This window comes from Pogona vitticeps, chromosome 3 (genome assembly GCF_051106095.1).
Source record: "Pogona vitticeps strain Pit_001003342236 chromosome 3, PviZW2.1, whole genome shotgun sequence".
NCBI lineage: Eukaryota > Metazoa > Chordata > Lepidosauria > Squamata > Agamidae > Pogona > Pogona vitticeps.
The window spans coordinates 65662318-65681731 of NC_135785.1; the positions used below are offsets into that span (position 1 = coordinate 65662318).

Sequence of the window (19414 nt, forward strand, 5' to 3'; positions counted from 1 at the left end):
TGCACACGTTTCAAACCTGCTAGCAGACTTCTGTCTACTTCCAGTTACTTACATATTTCCTCTGTATTCCCTCATTTCTGGCAATCTATTCAACCCCTAGAGGATATCTGGGCCTGGCTCCAGGCCCTCAGGCCCGCAAAGCTGCCTACTCTTCCTCAATAAAACCTTTCAAGAGAAGCCAGTTCTTAGCAGTTTAATACCACTGTGCTGTCTATGACTTCCCTTTCTCTTCTATTACATGCCATCAGTTTGATTCCGACTCATGGACACTTTAGTAATGATAGTAGTAGAATTAGACCCTCACAATTGTTTTCTAACAAGGAGAAAGACATTATTCTTCTCAGTGGTAAGTCGTATTTTTCACCACAGTGATGTGGCTTCAGTTGCTTCCACAACCTCTAAAAATCTATGCTGGCCCTCCAGGTGTCATTAGACCGAAACCCCCCAGCAAACCAACAATATCTTGCCTGCACTTTGCTTTCCCCATCTATAAACAGACGCACAGACATCGACAGAGACAAAGAAACAAATATATTGGCGCAATGGAGGAAGTCTGTGGCATTTCATTTTATTCCAGAAAGGGCACAGACTGAATAAAATAAAACTTTTATGCACTTCACTAATGTAGCTCATGTGGTTTCTATAAGCCTTTTAGTATCAGAGGTCGCAATATGCAAGAAAGCTCTAAATGTTTCCAAGTATTTAGGAGAAGCCAGGGGCATGTCCTTCTTTCCTTAAGTGCCTGAGCTATTAGCAGTTAGCTATGTCACATATGCAAATGTAGTGCTGAAGTAAGTATTCCATTAGTCTGGCACTTGGTATATTTGTGCTAATCTAACGGTAGCAATTAGTAGGTGTAAATTGAAATTTGTTAGCACGCATTTCTTGTGCCATGCATTTTAACACCCTGATCAATTAAGCTTCCTCAATTAATTATCCCTTCAAAATATTGCAATCTTATACCACATTATACTTTCATAACAAACATTAGTGCTTATGTAGAAAGTAGAATTTAGAAGTGAGAGTATCACTGGAAGAATCACATCCACAAAAATGTGCAGTAATAACACCAATCCATTCACTGACAACAATCTGTCTCCCTCAGCAAGTGACAATTAAGTGGATTTCCCTCCCTTCCCCCTAATACTGCTAATGTGGTTTAATTCCCCCTGCTTTTGATATTCTGCAAGCAGAAATAAACTACAGCAGGGACAGCCTGCAGTTTTTGATTACCCCTTGCCTTTGTTCCCAGAGATCTTTCAGTCTTTCCACTGCAAATGTAGGAATTAGCAACAAAGGGATAACAACCCTAATATGGCCACTACAAATATCAAAAGTTTCCACTAGCACAAAATCCTGTAATTACCTTTCCTATGAGAACTACTGGGAATCCTGAATGGAAACTTTTCTTTTCTTTTTCCTCTGAAAAGAACACCCGTAGCTGTAAATATGGTAAACACAGAAACCAGAATATCCATTATGGAAACTAAGAGGATTGTGGACATAATTCTAGCTGTAGAATTCACATTTAACTTGCCACAGAATATAGAAGTAAAAATCCTATTACTGGTCTGATTCAAATGGCATAGCTTTTGGCGGTGAATTGCCTTAAGTTAAAAAGTCAGTGTGTAGTCATTGATTAAATATTGAGTTGCACAACTCAATATGCAACAGATAATGTCTACAGCGACTCTGGAACTTATAGCAGTTTGCTGCCCATAGTTACACCATTACGGTATGCCAGCAACAGGATTTTGGCCAGAATATTTTTACTGGAGTAGTGGCAGATAATGGAAGAAGAGTATAAGAGGAACGGAGATGGAGATGATGATGTTTATACGTCATTTCTATGCCAACGTCCTCCCAGTGTAGGGAGTCAAGCAGCAAAGCAAAATGTTTAAGAACAAAAATGTCATGGGCATCTTTTCTATTCAGTGAGACATAGGCCTCATTCAGGCCTTCCAAAAATAGTTATTGTACTATAAATGTGTGTGGTGCTGATGGCAAGTATTAGCCTTATGCTCTCAGTCATTAGCCTCTGCTACACATGGAAGCTCTCCACAGGATCAGGAACAGAGATTTCTCAGTGTAGAGAGGTGTGATGGTGGGTAATGAATTCACATTCTTCCTATTCTTGAGTTTACTTAAACTGGGCAACAGGATGCCTGGAAATGGCTTTAGTTACGCCTGTGATATAGAGTGTTTTTTTAAATCAGGTCTACAATGTGAAGGAAATGAGGATGCATTTATATGAGACTGATACCCTGCCTTTTCCTCACAAAATGGGACTGAAGGTGGCTAACAGTAAAATGAACAGAGCACATACAAGTTGAAAACAGAAATTGGATGAATCAAAATAAACAACTTTAGAGGAAATTAAGAACTCTTTTTTTAATGGAGCACATCACTATATTAAAAGATCCCTTAGCTTTAAAACAGTGTAATTGCCAAAAAGACCTGTCAGAAGAGGGCTAGGGCCAGAACTGGGCTAAAAGGTCTGTTAGCTGCACAAAAACAAGAACAGTTGGCAAACTAGAAAACATAATTGCAATCTCTCCCATAAGATGGCAACAATATTTTATAGACATACTCTTTGTCACAGTGCCCCAACAGTTAGAGTGTGGGGCACTGTGGAGGAGGCTTGGGACTGCCTTGCTTTCTGCTTCTGAGCGAGCATGTGTGTGTGTTTGCAGGGAGGCTTCGTGCTGCCTGGTAAGGTAAGATGATGTTTTCTGCTTTTTAAAACTGCTCTGGGTGTTTTTGCAGCATGGTTTTGGGCTGGAGGATTATGTTTCTGTGCTGTGATGGGGAGTCTGGTTGCATTTTGGAATGTTTTTTCCCCATTTCCAATGGGTCTTTGGAGGTTTATTTGTTTATTTTGTTCCCCCCCCCCATTTCGAATGGGTCTTGGAGGGGTCTGGGTGCTTTTTGGGTTTTTTCCCCATTTCCAATGGGTCTTGGGGGTTTGCTTGTTTTTTGGCTCCCCTCCCATTTCCGATGAGTCTTTGGGGGGGGTTGGTTGCTTTTTTGTTTTTCCTCCCATTTCTGATGGGTCTTGGGGAGGTTGTTTTTTGGCTTCCCCCCCATTTCCGATGGGTCTTGGGGGATTGGTTGCTTTTTGGGTCCCCCCATTTCTGATGGGTCTTGCATGCTTCCCTTGTTTTTTCCTTTGTTTTCTTGCATTTCTGACCTGGTCTCTTTGTTCTCTGTGCATTTCTGATCTGCCCCATTTGTTTTCTGTGCATTTCCAATGGGTCTTGCACGCTTGATTGCTTTTCTCTCCCCCCCCCCACTTCAGCCAGAAGGGATTAATCAGTTTCCAATGAGTCTTGCAGTGATTTTTTTGGTGATTTTTTTCTTTGGCCAGAATGGACTAATCGCATTTCAGTGCATTCCTATGGTAGATGGTGCTTCAACTTACGACCATTTTGAGTTACATCCATCTTCTGGAACGGATTATGGTCGTAAGTCGAGGCACCGCTGTATAAAGCTCACTATTACACACAATTGGTCAGAATCTTGTTGAAGATTTATCATTATGTGTTCTCAAGTCCCATTTAACTTATGGCAGCCCTGATAGGTTTTTCAAGGTATGGAAGATATTTAAGGAGTGCCACACATACCCAACAGGTTTTCCATTGCCTAGCTGGGATTTGAACTTACATCTCTGGAGTCCTAGTTTGTCATTTTATTCAAAACAGTACACTTGTTCTCACTGTATAACCCAGCAATAGATGTAATAGCATAACATGCAGCAGCAAACTGCCACTAATTAACAAGTTATGGTTTGCATTTCTATTTGTGTGCCAGTCCCATAACTTAGTACATAACTAGGAAGGCAAGCAGCAACTCATAAATATGTGGAAATTCACAGCTGCAGTTTATGCCATTATACTTAACATCAGTATAATACTACCTCCATGACTCAGACCATGGTCTGTAGGAATGGTTTGTTTGATTGTATCCTGCACTGCTCCTATGGAGGAGCTTGAGTAAGTGGGGATGAGAGACAGGATAATCATCTGGGGCAACGTGGCTCAGTGAGGATCTGTTTCTGCAATTATAGTCCACAACCCTAACCACTATGCCACAGCAGCTGAGAGGGAGATGGGGCCCACATTATCCTGCTGTTCCAGATTCTGGTACAGCTACTTTCCCACCAATGGGAGCCTCAGAGTAGCATCACCAATTAAGTCCTTCAGTGACTGGATGTCTTGGTGCAGGTGGGTGGGATTTTCATGTGCAGACTGGAGAATGGAAGTTTTCCTTTCAGTCTCCTGGCACTCTTGAAAGCCACCCTGCTTTGCAAGCAGATATCCTGTGTTTTTTTTGGTCCATCTTCCCAGCCCTGCCTCCCTATATGGTTATGGTTTGTTACTTACATTGGTATGTTTCTGTGTTGTCTTTGTCATAGCTTTATTGACAGAGTGTGGGCATTAGGTTGGATGCAGTTTTGGAGGAATGCACACTCACCCTCTTTTGGGAATCCCTTTGAGGGATCTTGGGGCTGTAGGTTATCACACCATGCCTACCTTGGAGATTGTCAACCTGCCTTCACTTCTAGGTGATGAACTATTCAGTCTTATCTATATTGTATTTCCTAATAAGTGGGTGTGCAAAGGACTGCAACCTTGTTTAGATAGATTTCTAAGCTACTTTTCCACTATCACTAACCAAAGTAACTTACATACAACCAGATATAAATAGTCAATGAAATGACAACAGCACTTACAGAACATTCTACTTATTAAATTAGGGCTTGGGAACTGTGTCCCTCCATGTATCTTATGGACTACAAGTCCCATAGCTCCCCACCAGCATTTATGGTGCATAGGGCTGACTGAAGCTGCAAGTCAAAAAATCTACCTGTGTATTAAAATAACATGACATGACATTCCTTCAAAGATAAAAGAAAGTCCTTGTTTAGCTAGGAGTGAGAGGAATTCATTAATAGCAAGGATTATACATTCTCAACAGCTCTGATATTTTACTTCATGCTACTTATTTAAATTTATTTATTTGATATAGAATACAGAATGAGCACTATCACCTTCTGGCTGCACTCTGAATACAATTTCCAGGTGTGCAAGCAAGGGGTATAGCACATCTGTTTTGCATGCATCTGTCATCTCCAGGTTGGATTAGGAAAGCTCCCTGCCTGAAACCTTAATGTTTTGCTGCCTGTTAGGGTAGACAAAACCTAGCTAGATAGAGCAATAGCATTACAGTGGAATTCTAACTTACCTAGATGTCCACAAATCAAGTAAGGTGACATTAGGCCAACTGAAATTGTGCTAAATTCAAAAATCCTCCCAACCTAGGAATGTGCAAAATTATTCAGGATTATACATGCCTTGGCCTAATTTTGTTACGTCACTACGGTAGTGTCCTTCAGCCAGAAGTAGTCTGAATTTGGAGTAACTCAGCTCCTCCTTCATCAAATTTCTCTGGCACTTTTTTGGCTCTTTTGCTGGTAGTTCTTAATCAGCAGAGCAGTTCTGGTACAAGATCTCTGGGATCAGTTGACAAAAGTAGTCTTCTACCACCATGCAACATACCTTTCATTCCTGGTTCAGTGAACAGGGGATCTGTGCTCTGAATACGAATGTTAGACAGTGAGAGCACACAAAATACAATGCAAGAACTGATAAGCCAGCTAGTATTCTGGAGCCTGTAGAATATTTTAATTAGATAAATGATTTGCTTTGACTACATCTGCAAATGAATCTCCTTCCTTCATCAGTTCTGTAAATATTTCTTCAACACCTTAAATCTTTTGCAAGATTTTCTAGTAGTATGTGGTAAAAAGTCCAGCTTGGGCACATGCTGCAGTTCAAGAATTTATAATGAAATGTATTTACTCTGCTCAATCAAACACAAGACATCCCTTCCTGTCAAGAAAATAAAAGTCCCCAGTAATCTTAGTGGTAAGTAAGCACCAATGAATGCAATAGGTATGACCTGTGTATAAGATTTAACTGAGAGCCTCTCTTTTTTTGACAATAAACATTCATCTCCTGAATTTCAGTTCAAGAAAGTGGAAAGGCCAGAAATTTCCAACTATTACTTTAGCACAAATTTGTCATACAACCTGAATCTTTACTTAAAACCATCACAGTGAAAAGTCAACTTCAAAATCACCAAACCCAAACCAATTTCTCAGTCCAATGTTTTATTAAAATCATTCCTGGGGTGGTTTGAGTAGGGTCTTCTTCACAGAGAAAAGATTAATGAAAGCAATCGAAATAAAATACAAAAAATGTAATGTCTTCTCTTGGGAAATGTAGACTAGCTAAAATTTTCTCAAGTGAATATAACTTCCCCCTGCCCCAGTCTCCTACTATGCTTTTTCATGTTGGGAATTCTTTTGCCTTCAATGTTTCAAGCAGTCATATGATGTCAGTAAACGTAACTATGAAAACATAAAGAATTATTGCCCTCATGTTGGAGATGAAAGGGAAGGGTACATATTTACATATGTGATGGACAGGTGAAATGAGGCACAAGGAATGGACAGTGATTTTCAAAGAGATAAAAGAAATTATGGGCATTGAAACAGAAAACCAACCCCCCCCATAATCATGAAAACATAGGTGATGATAACTGTACAGTGGTGCCTCGCTTGACGACGTTAATTCGTTCCAGTGAAATCGCTGTAGAGCGAAAACGTTGTCAAACAAAATAAAAAACCCCATTGAAACGCATTGAAAACTGTTCACTGAGTTCCAATGGGCTGAATACCTGCTCGTCCAGCGAAGATCCTCCATAGGGTGGCTATTTTCTGGTGCCTGTTAAGTGAAAAAGCCTTCTTAAAAACAGCGGGGGGCCATTTTCTTCAGCCGGCGGCCATTTTGAAACCCGACGATTAGCTGTTTGCTGATCATTGTAAAGCGAAAATCGGTTCCCGAAGCAGGGAACCGATCATCACAAAGCAGAAAAAAAACATTTAAACCATTGTTTTGCGACCGCAAAAGCGATCGCAAAAACCTAATCGTACAGCACTTTCCTCGTTAACTGAGGCAATCGTTAAGCGAGGCACCACTGTATAGAATTAGCACTTTGGAAAATATCTGTGAAAGAAAAGTACAATGAGAGATACTGGTGGTAAAATTACTTGAATGGGATTTTGATATGCTACTAATCCTGAGCCCATAAACAGAGTCTCTGGAAACAAAATACCATAATATTACCACTAGGTAAAAAATCTTCCTCAGATTAAGAAGCATAATTTGCACTAGCCATGGCAAATGTTTAGGCATAAAGCATTCTCTTTCTGTTTCAGTTCTAGTTCTTTTGCTGCTGCCAAAAATATTTCAATTTTTGTACATTCTGGGTTGTATAGGAATTATTTTTCCTATATTTGGACAGATTGTATTTACAGTAGAGTCTACATCTATCACTGTATTTGATATAAACACAGTTCACGCATTCTTGATAATTTGTGTGGAGAATTGTAATCTAAATAAGAGAGGCTCCACTACCTGTTGTATGTACTTTCTACATAATCTAGAACTCTGAAAAAATAGGGCTGATTACTTGGAAAAGCTGTCCATATAGAAGATGGATTTGACTTCAGACTATCACTCTCAATTTGAAGAGAATTGGAAGGGGAAGGGCCCAACCTGCTCCTTCTTCTCATTCACTCAGATTAACCCCGTGTTGAACACCTGAAATGAGACATGTCAGATATGTTGCTTCTGACATATGTTCAATTTCACTTAAAGTCTGTATTTTAGACTCTCTGTTTTTTTTTGTGTGTGTGTGTGTGTGTTTTTTTTTTTTTGAACAGATACTTCTACAATGCCATTTTCTAGTCCATAGCATCTTCTGCCTCTTTTCAGTGCTGTCCACCCAATATCTGAATTTATTTTATTTTTCCCACAGTTCCTGAGATATTTTCCCCAGATCGGCCATGCTGGCTGGAGAATTCTACAACTGTAACTTCTCCAAAATCCTCTTTTTCTCCCATCTTTTGACTTGACATTTTGCTCAAAAAAGGTATAGAAAACAGTTTACAATAATACACTATCTAAACATTTTACAACTCAATTACTGGTGCTTTTATATTATCACTTCATTGTGATTTTTGATGGGAATTCTTAATTAAAAGCTCTATTTTAACTCAGTACTTAATAGTCTGGTCAATAAACACACACCCGTAGTCAAACTAATAATAGTAATAGTAGTGATCATAGTCATAATCATAACAACAACACCAAGAACTATCACCACCACAGATGCAGACATTATTCACTAACACTCTATTGTGCCACAAATGGGGAATGCTGAGAGATCCTCAGTCTACTTATCTCTTTAAAATATAAGTTTCCATTCCACAGGCACACATGCACACAAACAGCAGGCAAGCAACAACAGACAAAGATAACACACGAGTCTCTAATGTTTCAGCTTTACCTACAACCGTGTCCTTCCATGAGAACCTTTAAGTGATTTGCTCCTGGTATTAGCATTAGCAATCCCACAATACAGACTGTTGAGAAAAATGTTGCTCAACATTAGAGACAAGTACAACAGAGTCAGAGGGATTATGATGGCTTTAAACAAAAAGTTAGAAGATACAAACATTTGAAATAACATGCAATGCATAATCACTGCCAGTGGGTTGTGTAATTCTTGCTAGCTACAAACAACTACATGACATTCTGGGGTGGGTGGGAAGAGATAACATACATTGAAAAATGGCAGAGAGACAAACAAATCTACAATAGTCTTCATAAATCACTTAAGTGAAACAATACTGGGCTCAAAAATAAATCACCAAATTATGTCAGACTTACTAAATATTGAGGGAGATAGTGATTGGATGGGGAAAAATTGATATGTGTTCTTGAAAATACAAAGTGAAAATCACTTTCTTCTTTCCCCACAACACTCTTATCATTGGTCTATATATTGAAACAGAAACCAGGTGAGGTAATAAGACTACATGAAGTATGGATCTAGAATGAGCAGAAACTGCCTAAGATACAGATTCACTTCTATAAAAGAAAATACTCCACAGATATGTCACAATTGCATGAACCGAATATCCCCATCATAGAAAATAATGGGAAACACCGGACATCAAAGGTGGGTTGCGTGGATCACAGTGACTCACTGTATTTTCAGGAATTAATTTCTAAAAAAAAATATCACAAAACAAAAAAACAAGCACATTTTTTGGGCTAATATCTAAAACTACACATCTGCTTTGTCTTTTCCATGCCACAGAAAGTGTTGTTTTAATGCTTAGACACCCACAAACTACACTGTGCTAGTACTATACTGGTGACCATCACTAATTCACAATGGCAGTATGGGAAATTAGTTGCCTGATAAAGATCACAATCCAAGTGATGAGGCTATCACACATGTCGGTTTGTGACTCTACAGGTAGGTTTGTAGATAACCCTGTTTAATGTTTAACCACAGCCAAACTAAACACCACAAGGTAGGCATGGAATTCTCAGGATGATCTGTCTTTTAAATGAAGAACAGTTGTGGGAGATGACCAGTTAAAGTCAGGGAAGAGCTTGCCCACTGCCTGGTTTTCTAACCGTGAAAAAAAAGACACACATACATATCAATATCCCTTCCCATAAGTGGAAATGCAGTTTGGGAAGGGTTGTGTGACCAAGAAAGAAGTGGCCACAGAAAAAGAATCAAGCGAACCCTGGCTCCCCTCTCCTTTTCCTTACATTTAAACATGTAGGCCCTCATGCCTGCTTTTCATTAAAACAAAGGCATAAACATTGGGCGAGTGTTGCACTTTATCTACTGTGTAGCTTCTACTATGAATGTTTCAGACAGAGCTGTGAAAAGCCATGATTCATACAGAATGGAATTCTTATTGATATTGTACGCTTGATGATAGAACTTGGGGGGGGATCCTTTTTTACTACATGTCCCAGAATCCCTCAGGTAACAGGGCTGGTCTCAGGGGGATTCTGGCAGCACAAAGTCATGAAGATCAGCTTTATCGATGGAAACCTTCATAGGAATCTTTAAGAAGCCATGCAGTCCCCATGCAGGCTTTCACCTTGGCCATGAGAAGGTGAAATGTGTCTCTGGGGAAGGGACACAATCACAATTACAAAATTTACCCACAGCACCCTTGCCCCTTAATCCTCCTTCTCCCTATGTGAGGAAAAGAAAATACTACAGGAGGCTTCTACTTGTGTTCATCTGAATGCAAGCTGGAAGCTTCCATTTGATCATGAATCCTGTTAAATCAGGATTACTAATTGCAAATGTGAATGGAAGATCCTTCCAGACTACCCCCCCTCCCCCAGAACACCACCACTACAGGAACTGCCTTTTGAAATATTCAGTTTGCCCCATCCCCACAACAATACACTCTGCATCATTTTTCTTTTGCCAGTGTATGTGAAAGGAAGTATTCTAGGAATCTGCATAGTTCTAAAGATTCTGTACAACATAGGAGCAACTCTCTGATACAGAATCCATTGATAGTTATGGCTGTTTTCTTTTCTTCCTCTTCTTTTTTAAAAAAACCCCAATGCTTTATAAACCTTATCTTTCTGCAGAAAAGTTTGGAAACTGCATGGTGCTTACTCTAGGTTCATGAATCCAAAATTAATGCACGTGGGCTCCTCTGTCAGTGAGACCTCATCAGAATTTCTTCTTGCCCCATGTTATTTTCAGTGCCTCTCAGTGTCTATCAGGAATGCCAAATTCTGCACATCCATCCCTCCCATTGGAATAAGAGTGGGTCATTATATCACGGTAGAGAAACAGGACTGTTTTTCTCCCATGAAGAAACAAAGTACGGTATGTACAAAGAGGTTGTGGCTCTAGGTCCACTTTGCCTACACCAAACATCCTTGCCCTGTTTCCATCTCATATTAACACGGACATTTGAGGAAGCCTACCTGTAGAGATGGCCCAAGACATTTTGCTGCCTGTGGTGGACAAGATGGTGCTCCTTCTCCAGTCCAGAAGCTGATTGTATAGACTTCTGGGTCCAGGACGGTTATGTAGTATACATAGTAATGTCCTCCAATCAAGGGAAATCAGTGGAGAATCTAGGAGGAATAGCTTGGAGACTGCCACTACTGCTTCCCTCCCAGCCCCAATTTTATTCCCTGGACTGTTGCCCCTGCCTGTATGCATAAGCCTCCATACACACATAGGCTTCTGCAGATCATGGAACCCAGGCTTTGACCATGGTTTCAAAACCCAGGAAATGGCTGCACATGGCTGCCTCCTCATACGTTTACTGTGCTAGATCCTTAGAAGAGATATAGCCCCTTTCCAAACGTTCTGCACCATTACACAAGTAATGTGTGAAAGAAACTTTGGGTTGACGACAAAATTATGTTTCCTAGTTTCATAATTTGACCTACTTGTGTAGAGATGGAGGCCCTTGTGCTAATTTAATCTAGTCAGTTCTCCACTTCAGTTAAAACATGGCAGTGAGGCTCTTTCTATTTCACCATGTTGAATGCTACTATCACATAGCGTTCCTCTCTCTCAACAAGAATGGGAGCTGTGCGTAAGCAGAGAAGAAAGACTGGGATTAGGCTGACATCTACTAACGTGATGCAATAGACTTCCATTTTTAAAAGGATAGAACTTTCAATTGGACGACTTAGCAAAGCTTGCAAACTAAGCAGGCTCTATCTCGAGTGAGTCTGACCATGATAAGCCACCTTGTTCCTAAACTGAGATGTCCTGCCAATGACACATAGGCCCAAACCCTCTTGCATAATTTAATTAGGTAAAATGATGTCAGTGGCAAATTGCCACTAATTAAAGAGCCCCAACTTCAGTTCCACATTGCTACAACTTTGTCTCGTTGCACATGACCCAGAATCAAAGCAGGGACACTGCATATGCCCAGGAGATTGAGATTCATGTTGCTTCCTGAACAGGGTAAATGGTGGCCTAGAATGCTTTCACAGGGAAGTTTTCAGCAGGAAGACCATGTCATGTATGTCATCCCAAATTCTATGAATAAGGCAAGGAAATTGAATGAAAAAAACTTTGTTTGGAAACACTTCTAGACTCTTGATGTGGCTCAGAAACAACCTTTAATTCTTAGAATGCCAAAATTCAAGCGCATATGTGCCCGATTCCTTCACAGTAGAGAGCCTTTGAAAATTTGTTTTTGAAAGGTGTCACCTTAAAGACTTATGGTTTTAACTCACTAATGCTTATGCCAAATACATTTTGTTTATCTTCAAGTTTGATTACTCTTTGCTGTTCTTGTTACAAGAGACTAGCCCCTTCAGAAAATCATATATTCTTCTCTGCTTCAATTTTCAAATGAGCTTGCCTATTTCGATATCTTCCATTCATGTTTCAATGGACTAAGTGCTCTGCACATTTCTACCTGCGTAGGCACTTTATTCTCAAGTCATTTTTAAACAACTGCAATATTCTTAATACCAAAGGATGCCAGCATGATAGTGTTTGATCGCAGCATTTTTTCTGATTTAAAATATATGCTGTGTTTAAAGCCACCCCCTTTATTTTGCCCCAGGTAATGCACATTAATAATCTTACTTTGTATGCAGCATGTCTCATAAATTGCTTTGCAGGCTGCTTCCAGATAGCTGGCACGGTGATGACCCATCGTATTTCAGAGTTGTCAAACCCTTCACCTCCTTGATCAGTCAGCTCCTAGAATAAATGGAAGCAAAGTTGCGGTGAGAGGCTAAATTGATACCAGTTGTTTTCCAAAAGTGATGCTTTCTAGCAGCTTCTGTGAAAATAATAAGCGCTTTCCGTGTTTTGCGATGTTGTGTCTACATCAGGCAGCTTAAAATACCAACATATTAAGAATACCTAGAATGTCAAAGCTGTTGTTTTAGTTACACCTTCTGAAGGAGGCCCATAGAAAAATGTGCAATCAGGAAGGGCAGGTTCTTCTCTAATAAAAAGTCCAAAATCTAGGGGGGAAAGGGGGGGTATTTTATGTGTGTTTTTGTAGTCAAGGTGGTAGGATGTTCTAAATGCCCTAAATGAACTCTTCCAAGCATTGATCAAAGTACAGTATACTTGCTTTCTTACTAACAAATACCACACTCCACTACACTTTATATATTTTATAAGAATGTTCATGAATGGAGTGGAGCTATGAGCTGATTGGTATGGTTCCTGGTTGGAGAGGTTCTGTTTTGTATGCAGGAGGGATGTATGAGCTAAAAGGGTTTAAATTGTAAAGAAGTAAAGGATTATGGGTGTATGTTAAAGAATCTGACAGCTTGGACTTTGTTCTTAAAGTTTACCTTATACCTGCCAGCTGAACCTTTTTATTCCTTGTGTGTGTGTGTGTGTGTGTGTGTGTTTTCACTACTAAACTTCTTGTTGGTTTATGAAACCCTGCTTATTATTTTTAGATAAAGCAGTCGCAAGACATTATACCTATACATAGCACTGGTCAATGCTTAGACACATGGTTTATGCAGTGTCACCAAAGCAACTAAGGCCATATGCTCCACCAGAAGCATTATACAGTAATCTCTTTTAAAGGGCTACATAAAGAACAGCAGTATATAAGGGCCTCAAACATGATAGGGATAACTCAGAAGAAGACATCCTTGCTCAATGCTTCAAAGGGCATCATCAAACTTATTGCAGAGATAGGGAATGACTGTCATTTAGGGGGTGGCACATACTGTACGGGTAGAGAAGGTATGTGAGTGACACCATATGAAATTGCACAATGGACACAAAGATAAAGGCTATCTAGCTGAACTTACCATGTTTATGTTACTAGAATCATATTCTACCTTTTCCTACTTACTGCTACCACTGATATAGCAACCCACTAAAACTGGACAGTGGTTTTCATTCCATTCCAGAAAAGAAGGAGGCACTCTGTTCTACCTCTTGGCCTCCACGAGAACCATAAAGTATTACAGCCAATATATTAAAAAAGATGTAATGGCAACTGCATGAACAACAGCAAACTGAGTAGTGGAGGCCCAATTTTATTTGTGGAGACAATGGTGAAGACTGGCAGTGTTTTTGTAGTCAAGGTGGTAGGATGTTCTAAATGCCCTAAATGAACTCTTCCAAGCATTGATCAAAGTACAGTATACTTGCTTTCTTACTAACAAATACCACACTCCACTACACTTTATATATTTTATAAGAATGTTCATGAATGGAGTGGAGCTATGAGCTGATTGGTATGGTTCCTGGTTGGAGAGGTTCTGTTTTGTATGCAGGAGGGATGTATGAGCTAAAAGGGTTTAAATTGTAAAGAAGTAAAGGATTATGGGTGTATGTTAAAGAATCTGACAGCTTGGACTTTGTTCTTAAAGTTTACCTTATACCTGCCAGCTGAACCTTTTTATTCCTTGTGTGTGTGTGTGTGTGTGTGTGTGTTTTCACTACTAAACTTCTTGTTGGTTTATGAAACCCTGCTTATTATTTTTAGATAAAGCAGTCGCAAGACATTATACCTATACATAGCACTGGTCAATGCTTAGACACATGGTTTATGCAGTGTCACCAAAGCAACTAAGGCCATATGCTCCACCAGAAGCATTATACAGTAATCTCTTTTAAAGGGCTACATAAAGAACAGCAGTATATAAGGGCCTCAAACATGATAGGGATAACTCAGAAGAAGACATCCTTGCTCAATGCTTCAAAGGGCATCATCAAACTTATTGCAGAGATAGGGAATGACTGTCATTTAGGGGGTGGCACATACTGTACGGGTAGAGAAGGTATGTGAGTGACACCATATGAAATTGCACAATGGACACAAAGATAAAGGCTATCTAGCTGAACTTACCATGTTTATGTTACTAGAATCATATTCTACCTTTTCCTACTTACTGCTACCACTGATATAGCAACCCACTAAAACTGGACAGTGGTTTTCATTCCATTCCAGAAAAGAAGGAGGCACTCTGTTCTACCTCTTGGCCTCCACGAGAACCATAAAGTATTACAGCCAATATATTAAAAAAGATGTAATGGCAACTGCATGAACAACAGCAAACTGAGTAGTGGAGGCCCAATTTTATTTGTGGAGACAATGGTGAAGACTGGCAGTGTTAAAGGAACCCACAGTATAAAAAGTGAAGACTGGTATGACAATGATGCCTGTGAAACAGAAATGCATTTTTGGAGCTAGTGTGATGGCATATTATTTTTTACAGTATTTCATACTGACTCCAGACAAAGCAGTCTTCTTCCTTATCTATAGAAGATTGCCTATTGAGCTCTTTGTTATAAAACTGAGTTTCTGCTTAGTGGCAAACTCAAGCCAGTAACTATCAGCTCTGCCAGCAATTACAATGAATTGTAAATTATCAGGAAAAAAATGTTTTATGTTGCTGTGGTTACTAGATCCTGGACTCTTATTTGCCTGTGCTTTATAGCACCATGTATGTTCATAATTGTATGCTGTGCTCATTATTGTAGCATCAACAATACTATTAATTTATCTGAATTAAAGGTAAAGCAAAGTGTGCTGCTTATATACCACCCTATAGTGCTTAAAGCACTCTCTGGGTGGTTTACAATAATAATAAAAAAATAGTTATACTGGCTACACATTACCCCCCACCCCAGTGAGCTGGGGGGGGTGTCATTTTGAAAACTTATTTCCTGTGACACTGATTGAGTTGGATCTTCAATATTGGCATCTTAATGGTGGGACATCACATTTACATCTGAACAATATGACATCAGTGAATGCAACAATTTAAAAGCCAGCCCAAGATAATTTTTCTCTTGAAGAAAGAGAACAAATCCCAGCCCTTGGCAAGTTGTATGGGATCCAAGGAAAGTAACAATATTTTGGAATCAAAAACAGAAAATCCAGCAAGTGGTCTCGTCCTTTCATGAAATATAAAGCCAAGTGTCTGAGGTGGCCACTTAATTCTGGCCAACAATAGACAAGTCTACCATTTTAGAAAAAGAAAAATGGCTTGAAGATCAGTATGCATACTTACGATCAATGCAGCTTTTTAAAATATTTGTAAAAACTGTGTTTGTTTATTTGGGACCCACAGCTCAAGATACCATCCGAATGCCAAAAAGGCATCACTAGTTGACTCACTTCCTGCTCAAAGAGACAAGAACACTATATGTCGAAGTTATTTTGCTGCCCAAGGCAGAGGACAACATGCTAACCCTACTTTCCTGTATCTTATACAGAAACTGGCTACACTGGAAGTCAAGTGTTATTTCCACATTGGCAGCAGTCCAGTTTAAGGAACTTGGGGGCAGTTTCTGCATCATACCCAGTATTATCTTGGTGGAAGCCAATGGATGGCATAGTGCTTGGCTTGGCAGCAAAGACAGGCCTTCTAAGCATTCACACACTTGAGAAACAGTAGCCATCCTCGCTTACAAAAATGAACAAGGCCTGCTCACAAGCTTCTTCACCACCCACCTCAAGAAAGCAACTTGGATTCCATTTAGAACTATCAATCTGGAAACAGGGTGGGCTCATCATTTACCGTAGCTAACGCTTTCAGATGACAAAAATTATTTTGCATAGCTTAACACATAAAGTACAGGAAAACATATACTTGAGCATCAAGATTATAAGATATTACAAAAAAGAAAAGTGAGTAATTGGAGGGGGGACAATGTGATATGTATGTATAAGGAAATTAACTATACTCTACACCTCCAAAAATCAAGTTTTGGAAGAGGTACCTGTGTTAGTCTGTGCAAGCACATCAGGCAAAATCCAAAGGAAAAACAAAACAATAAAAAAATACAAAAGCATGTGGAACCTTAAAGACTAACCATTATATTTTAACGTAAGCTTTCATGGACATGTCCACTTTGTCAGCTATTGAGACAAAATGAAATGAAACAAATCCATTGTGTACAGCCAAGCCTTTAGATGCAATTGCATCTGCTAAGACCCACAGCATAGAGACTCCAAACTCAATGATCTATAAATTCCATTGCTCAGACTTCAATACCCACCTCATATGATTAAGGAACAAATCAACAAAGCAAGACGCATACACCTAGAAGTAACTTATTCAAGACAGATCCAAAAAGACAAAATGACAGAACACCACTAGTTGTCACTTATAGTCCACAACCAAAACCACTCACACACATACGAGTACTAAATGATCTCCAATCCATCCTTGACAAGAACACTTCACTCTCCAAAGCCCTTGGTGGGAGACCCATAGTTGCCTACAGACAACCCCACAACCTCAAACAAATACTTACATACAATAGACCACAAAACATCAATACAGACAGGGGGACTACACCCTGCCACAGACCCAGATGCCAACTCTGCCCACACATTTATTCTGGCAACACAATCATAAGATCTAACAGTGCCACACACAATATCAAAGGCAGCTTCACTTGTTCCACAGCTAATGTGATCTATGCCATCTTTTGCGAACAATGCCTCTCTGCACTCTACATAGGACAACAGGACAATCTCCACAGAAACAGATCAATGGCCACAAATCTGACATCAAAAACCACAATACACAGAAACCTGGCTCCAACCATTTCAGTCTACCAGGTCACTCTGTGGAAGATTTAAAAGTCACTGTTTTAGAACAGAATAATTACAAATCAAGAACACAGAGGGAAAGAGCTGAAGTAAAATTTGTACACATGATGGGCACACATAGAAATTGACTGAATATAAGCCTAGGTTTCTTAAGCCATTACCAAATGTGACACGTCCACTGTTATCTACTGCCACTGTCATTTTCTTCACTACTACCATGCCCATCTCTAGACCTTAGAGCATTGTGAAAACTGTCTATATTCCCTACATTAACATACGTGATTCCTCTGCTAACTTATTTCATTTTTTCTTTGCCCTCTTGGAATTTACTGCAATTCAAACCCTCCCCCCCCCAACTCCCCTCTCCCCCCCTTCTCAACTCTGCTCAGACCTCTTGCCTGTTTTCTGTCTTCCTGAAGTATTTTTTCCAACAGGACTCTAAACAAACATAGGCCCAATTACTGCATGTAACCAATGAACATTTAGAATGTAAAACTGGTATTTAATACTCATTTCATTTAGTCTCTTAATAGCTGATGAAGGGGACGTCTCCACAAATGGTTATAATAAAATACAGTGGTTAGTCTTGAAGGCGCCACATGTTTTTGTCTTTTTTTTTATCGTTTTGTTTTGTTTCTTTGGATTTTGTCTTTAAAAAAAACAAGGAAAGAGTAGTGACTGGGACTGAAGGCAAGTGATTAGGGAATTTGGAAGAAATGTCCGTTTTGACCTTGGTGCGATCAGAGTGATCCGGTGGCTTTTACCTATTCCTTCCTCAAACAAACAAAGCATCTTTGATACAAAATGCTACCACGCTAAGAGTTTTGTTACACAGAGGAAAAAAAATCTGGTTGTATAGAAACAATATCAAAATCTGCTTTCACGGATTCGTACAGAGCCTGGGTGTCACCACTGGCAGATGCACCACGGGATTCTGTCCGGACAGGAGGTTGCTTATACGTATCTAGGACACTTCACCACCATCAGTGCCTCTGCATTTCTTACAGCTGCCCCACTCTGTTTACATCAAAAAAAAAAAAAAAAAAAAAAAAAAAAAAAGGCTGCTGAAGGCTAAAGTTTGCCAAGGTTATATTTGTGGACTAGTGCTTGTCACAGTTATAAATATGCAGCGTATGAGACACAGGAAGTTTCTTCACCTTCAATGCTTGTTCCTTAAAGTACTGCAGAGCATGAGCAAATATTTCAAGTGCCTTGACTTTCTTGCCATTTGCAGCTGTCAAGTCTGTTTCCAGAGAGAGATTCTAGAAGGGAAAAAATAATAATTGTCAGATTATTCAAATGTTTAAGGTTCACCCTACTGGCAAAAGGCAACACAGGTAGTCATTTTGTCAGATAGTCATTCTGACAAGGAAATTCATCATGTTTCTCAGATGGTGAACTGTTCTTGTTCATAAGGAATGTAGCTGTTTGCCATGTGGGTTTGTACCTATTAGATATATTTGTTTGTTCTTTACATGTATATCCCACTTTCCTTCCAATGAACATACATAACTCATGCTTTTTCAACTTTATCCTCACAACAAGCCAATGAGGTATATTTGTGAAGATTCTCAGTCATCCAGGTGTGGCTATCTGGAAGCTGAGTCATGGCAACAGGACTTCTTTCTTGTTAGGTTGAAACTTTTTGCTACTCATCCAAATAGCTTCTTCACTTTGAGGAGAGTTGGTAGGAGGTCCCTGATATATCCTCCATGTTGGTTTCACTTCACCCTGATCTGAATAGGCTTGTTAGAAGGACAAAGGACTGGGGGGTGAGGGATAATCCCACTTTTGCAGTCCTTCTCCACCCATTGTCGTGGGTCATTAATGGTTAACAGTGGTCTTTCTGGTGTGTGTGGTGCTAATCTTTCTGGGAACAGATGAAAGGGCAGCATGATAAATAGGAAACAGATTGTATCTAAG

The 19414-nt window shown here is 39.6% G+C and overlaps 1 protein-coding gene across 2 annotated transcripts in view; it reads right to left on the bottom strand.

The window, feature by feature from the left end:
- The window catches only part of HSPA12A (heat shock protein family A (Hsp70) member 12A), a 71259-nt gene that overhangs the window by 25980 nt on the left and 25865 nt on the right, over positions 1-19414 (bottom strand). For both annotated transcript variants that reach the window (XM_072995500.2, XM_072995499.2), the window contains exons 5-6: positions 18649-18753; positions 12529-12645 (exon numbers count right to left, since the gene is read on the bottom strand). In XM_072995500.2, coding sequence (XP_072851601.1) covers positions 12529-12645; positions 18649-18753 — 222 coding nt within the window. The remainder of the gene's footprint in view (positions 1-12528; positions 12646-18648; positions 18754-19414) is intronic.